This window comes from Dicentrarchus labrax, unplaced genomic scaffold, assembly GCF_905237075.1.
Source record: "Dicentrarchus labrax unplaced genomic scaffold, dlabrax2021, whole genome shotgun sequence".
Lineage (NCBI taxonomy): Eukaryota > Metazoa > Chordata > Actinopteri > Moronidae > Dicentrarchus > Dicentrarchus labrax.
The window spans coordinates 5,466,014-5,472,013 of NW_026136718.1; the positions used below are offsets into that span (position 1 = coordinate 5,466,014).

At 38.8% G+C, this 6,000-nt stretch overlaps 1 protein-coding gene across 4 annotated transcripts in view; it reads right to left on the reverse strand.

The window, feature by feature from the left end:
• atp11b (ATPase phospholipid transporting 11B (putative)) overlaps positions 1–5,182 on the reverse strand; it is a 51,408-nt gene extending 46,226 nt beyond the window's left edge. For 3 of the 4 annotated variants that reach the window (XM_051376963.1, XM_051376962.1, XM_051376965.1), the window contains exon 1: positions 4,807–5,181. In XM_051376963.1, the coding sequence (XP_051232923.1) occupies positions 4,807–4,833 (27 nt within the window). In that variant the 5' untranslated portion in view covers positions 4,834–5,181. Of the gene's footprint in view, positions 1–4,806 lie in introns of all 4 variants that reach the window. The other variant, XM_051376964.1, reaches the window with a different exon arrangement.
• Between the last annotated feature and the right edge of the window lie 818 nt (positions 5,183–6,000).

Below are 6,000 nucleotides of genomic sequence, written 5' to 3' on the forward strand. Positions count from 1 at the left end.
ATCAATCAACCATCAGTCAAGTTCCTTAATCATTAGTATGTTTGCACACAGTAGCTTAAGTTAGCTTAACTGCTGACTGAGGACATACTCCAACTGCCCAGTGTAACTGTAACAAAGCTGTGGCCTTGTGAAATTAAGGGACCTCACCCATTTCTGGTTCATCTTGTGGAACTAGCAAGTGAACAACCAATAAAGGATAACAATAGTGCAGAAGACTGATTACTTCCAGGGCAATTTAAAAGAGTTGGATGATATGTAAAAATGTTCCTCTTGGCCAATGTTGAAGAATCTACACATCATTGCATTATTCTTCACATGATTTGGATAATAAATGTCTGCATAACTGTTAGCTAGAGATCAGCAAGTACTCAAACAGGATGAGAGTATGGTAAATGTCATGCTGTGTCTTGTTTTCCAATCAAGGTCTGCTGTGAGCATACACACACACACACACTTCAGGGCCCAACACTCAAATTGGCCATCTGACATCAATCTGTCACAAAGTGATTTGTAACACGAACAATAAATAATCATACAAATACAGTAATCTCACACCAGGATATCTTTGGAATAAGACTGAAGTGTTAACGGTCAGTTTTTATCAGGCGGTTAATGACATGGAATGGATATTTTAAAACCAATTAAAGAGTAAAGAGCATTTATTGCCCTTGTGTTAGAGCCCATCCTGAATCAACTCAGGCAGCATATATTAAATGACAAAAATGTTGCACAATATCTCAGTAATGCCAAGCAAATGAGTCTTACCTGTAAATAATGCCAATAAGAATACAGTTACGTGTTACACACACAGAGCACCATGCTGCATTAACCTTAAAGAGGTAAACCATATACTTGTCAATTTATCCTTTGAATGTTTGAGGAGGAACAAATTAAATCACTAAAATAAAAGGACTTTAAATTGTGGAAAAACACACTGGCGACCGATTGAGGCTGTTGCTGATTCTCAGGGCATGCATCCTGTCATTTAACTCTACCCAAGATACAAGATACCCAAGAGATACATTTCATTCATACAGCCAAAACAGAACTTATTTACTTGATCCAGATATATTGTAGCACACCTCTGCTGCACTACAGCAACGAAGCAGTCCTAATTAAAAATATATAATATGCACTGGATTCAGTCTGTGACTTTAATATTTGCTTGTCTTGATAAAAATACACGTAGGTTTTTTTTAAACATTCAGATGTTATTTAGCAATCTGACATACTTGAGAAGCAACAGTAATGATGAGCCATAGACCTAACCTTATGACGAGAGAGCCAGATTTTGTTATTTGGGACTGCCTCAAGTTGGAAATAACAGACCGAGTAGAAATGTCTGAAAACTGCACAAAGCTGATGTCATATTTGGCTGAAGGATAGGTATGACTGGCACATATTAGGGGCACTTAGCCGTTTCATTAAATACACCAATGAGGTGAATCCAAGTAAGAGCCATTTTTCATTTTTTTATCTCCCCGATTATAATTTATACCAATCCCAAAAGTAAAGATGGATATAACAAGTAGCAGATGAGTTAAAGAAGGATTTCAAAGCTTTCAGACCATTAAGATTGCGCAAAGAGGCTGATATTGAATATCAGGAAGAAGTCCCAAATATTTAATATATTGCACTTTTTGTTGCACACTTCAGCCTGTTGAAGTTAAAGTGTCCAAGAAACATGCCTCATTCTATTTTTTGTGACAGTATATCAATAGTATAGCAGTATAGCAATGATTTCAATGTGGATTTGTGGCAAACAGCTGTAATCAGACTTTTTATTTTGTCCCCTAACTCTCGTGCCCCCATCAATTTTTAGGCCGACAGGTAATTACTCCCTGCATAAGGCCTACAAGTCCCACAGTACCTTGGGGGAATCATTGCCCTGAACAATGGCTGGGCGACGGCAGGAGAATGCATCAACCAAAGCAACGCACTGAGTCGTATCATAGTGTACGAGACATTTAATAAAATGGGATGAACTAATCAGAGATGGAAAAGAGGGAGAGAGGGAGTCGAATAAAGAGCAAGCAGTAAAGACAGAACGACTGCAACACAAAGAGGGAGAGAGAGACAGAGAGAGAGGGAGAGAGCAATAGACTGTCTGTAGTCAGATGCGGTAGGTGCTGCTATTGACGGTATTACTGATGACAACAGCAATACTAACATGACTGCAGGCATGATGCCAATAAGATATCTAACAACATGTGACATGAAATGAGTAGCAAAGCTACAGATTAAAAGGAACTTTAAGAAGTTTATCAAAGAGCAGGATGGGATAGTTAATTATCAAATGTTTTGTCTGCTTTAATATAGTGGATTATTAGGGTTGCTGCAGCAACGGCTGAGAGCGACGCCGAATGAGACTGTAAAAGTGAAGGACATTCTGTACGCTCAACCAGCTAAGATGCATAATACGTGTAATTTTATACCAAATAACATTTATCCACATAATCATCTCAATGTCCAGCTTTTTACATCACACAGCTTAAGGCTTGTATTCATTTCAATATGGCATAAAGCCTGCACAGAATGCAACCTGACTGAGATACCGACAATTCATCAAAGTGAGTATTTTAAAAAAAAATATTTGTATTTTTTATGCCTATCTTTGCTATGTAATGCAGTTGTAAGCTGTAAACTCTTCTCTCTTAGTGCAGTAAAGCAATCTCCAAAATCCTAAATCAGCCATACCAAGCCTTGCTGCAGAAAAGCGTCACATTTGCGAAGAACGCCTCTGGGAAATAAGACTCAAAACACAAGCAATGATAATATATCACTAAAGTTATGAGAAGGGACAACCTGAACGTTTTAGTTTCTTACATTACACCAGCTGCTGTTCAGCAGCCAGGTCACACATGCCAGATGTCCTGAACATGTGAGTTTACTTTTATACCATGTGGGCATGGACCAAGTGCTGCCTGGGAGATAGGAACTCAATATAAAAAGCAAATAGTCAGCAATAATAGACTGCACACTGTGACTCCCCATAGGTAATACTGAAGTTATTATGAAGTTGACAAAATGTTTCCATGTCATACTTGCAGAACAAGATGTCTTAGGGTTTTCCCAGTTGCTACTGTTGCTTGTACTGTAATTAGGGTTGATCTTTTATGATGCAAGTGCAACATTACAAGCATGATTTCAGCACCACTGATGTAAAAAAAAAAAAAAAAAAAGTCTACCACACTTTGAATCTTCCTATTTTTCCTTCTTAATGTGGACCAATGTCAGCAGTGCCACTGATAAGCGAATAAACATAACTGCATTACCTTCCAGCTGATATCAAGGTCAGACAAATGCACCTGACAAACTTTTTCATTAGGCCAATTGTATTAAGATGCATTTTAATTACACTTTTAATTAACTGGGCAGGTCAATTTATATGGGGTGGGTCAAATGAACGGTGCTATCTGAAATTAGGTGGAGGACACCTTTTTTTTTTTAACGGAGTCAAACTCTCTCTGGTGGTCTTTACAAAAGCGTAGGCCCCAAAACTGACCTCTAAAAGCAGAAAGAGAACTTGTACCTGACTAACAAACTTACAGCTGAGCAAGAGTCACATAACCCAACCCTAAAGTACAGGGAGTACTCAGTGACTAGGACGTGGGAGAAGCACCTTAACATTGATTAAACTCACAGGCTGTGGCGACATCAACAATTTGGCCAATGTGTGGCTAATCTCATAAGATGCACTCATTATTTCATTCACATGGGCATGTCTCCTTCACATGCTCACACACACACACACCCTTCAAGCCAAACCACTCTCATTTATACTGTATGTCGATGCAGGATCTTATCCAAACAATGAGCTCTACTTTAACAAAGAGTAATTAACTCCTATCCTATCACGTAACCAACCTTTTGTGGTGTGTTGTTGGGTTGCAAAGAAACACAGATCATTTATTCCTCTGGCATATTTCTGCTATGTCCCCTGTGACTCTCCCTTTTTGTCCTGGCAACATTATCTTAGTTAAAATCAGAATCAAACCGGACTCATTTGCCTGACAAGGACCGGTATTGTTGTATCTGCTCTGGGTTACTACTCGTCAACACACAGCCATGTTTGTAGGCAAACAACAGGTGATTACAGGAAATACAGGATGCTCTCTGCAGCATATATTCATAGGCTGTTAACATTGCACCAAGTTTTATACATTTACACTAACAACACAACATAAACAACACTAGGCCGGTGGTGAAAGTTAATCAAGAGGTGCTAATTTTATTATAATTATTGCTCGAGAGTTGAAACTAATATCCAACTACTTGTTAAAGTTAGTTTGGTTTCTTTTCTTGGCACAAATAAATAAGTCGAGTGAGGTAAAGTCGTAAACTATAGGAGTTAAGTCACAAGTTTGTTAGCCAGCTAGCTCTCAGTTATATTTTACCAGCGGGAAACCAACCAGCTGTGATTAAACTTAAACTTAAACTTAAACTTAAAATAAATAAACCCACATCTCAAAATATAAACCCAACACCAGCCCGACTGTTGTTTCAACCTCAACCCGCTTTTGTCAGCTAATTAACGGTAGCTAGCTAGTAAGGTAGCTAACCGTAACCTGGCTGTCATCACAACAATGTTTAAACACACACACACACACACACACACACACACACACACACACACACACACACACACGGCAACAGCTACGTTAGCCTGCTAAATGTTACCCCCATAAAAGTTAACACAGCTCTCCGTGTGCTTGGCCTTTGCATTAAATAGCTGAGAGCTAGCGTTTGTAAGAAAGGTAACAAGAGCAGTGTTTTTGTTGTTGTTTTGTTGTTGTTGTTGTTTACCAGCTGCTGTCGTATCCACCGTAGCATCCTTGCAGAAAATAAATACGTCCCAAGTAGCCAGCACAGTCGCTAGCCCCAGCGCTAGCAACTAGCTACTCCAACAAAAACCGTCCCGAAACATAAATATTTCCCCCCGAAAGGAAGCTCCTCTCCGCCGCATTTACGCGACACATTCATGCGTCGTAACTGTGCAAGGAATTAAATCCGGTCTTTCCCATTCCGTGTTAATGTCAGACACACAAACGAGCCTCCGGTATATATATATATAAAAAAAAAGAAAAGTGACAGACGGCTGGCCACGGAGTCCCAGCGACCTACACTACATCTGTGCTCCGCCACGATCAGCTTCCCCCTGCCAGCACACAGCTCTGAGCAGACACTGGCTGCTCTCTAGCGGCCTCTCAACGCCCCCTACCTGTCTGCGTCCACAGACAGACAGACAGACAGACAGACAGACAGGTAGGTAGGCACACACAGCTGTAAAAAAAAAAAATAATTAATTTAAAAAATCCGTGCATTATATGTTTTATGTATAATAAAGATATAGGCTGGATTATCAAATTCTCCATAATACAATTAATTAATTTATGGCTGCTTTAGTTTCAGAGTCCTTGTTTTGTGCGGGCTGGCTCACTGTCAGACTGTACTGGGACACTTGGAAAGAATGAATGGGCCATCATTAATAATAATAATAATAATAATAATAATAATAACATTAAATTATTAGAGGCGCCTCTCTGGGCACTCGAGGACACCGTACAACACAAAAAAAACAGCAAGAAATAAGAAACAGATAAGAAAAAAAAAAGAAAAAAAAAAGTTATTACTGTTAACATTTGAGTTGAGAAAATGTGATATATTTAGGACCTATTTTGAATTTTTGGGGATTTTTGGTCTCCCGTATCAATTATTATTATTATTATTAATTATTGATTATTTTAGCTGATATTGAAACTATTGGAAACCCAGAAGCTCATTGTTGACCTGAGTCTCCCAGAAAGTTAATCCAGCCATGAACAAAATAAGAACATCTGAAGTGACTATTAAAACATACAATAAGTAAAGTTTGTCTTCTTCATGTCGTGCTGAATGGCTCTGAACATACACCATAAGTAGATATACTGTATATGATTCAGTGGTGCTTTTAAGTGGTCCTACTGCATTGCAAAACTGCTAATACTTTCTACGGCAAAT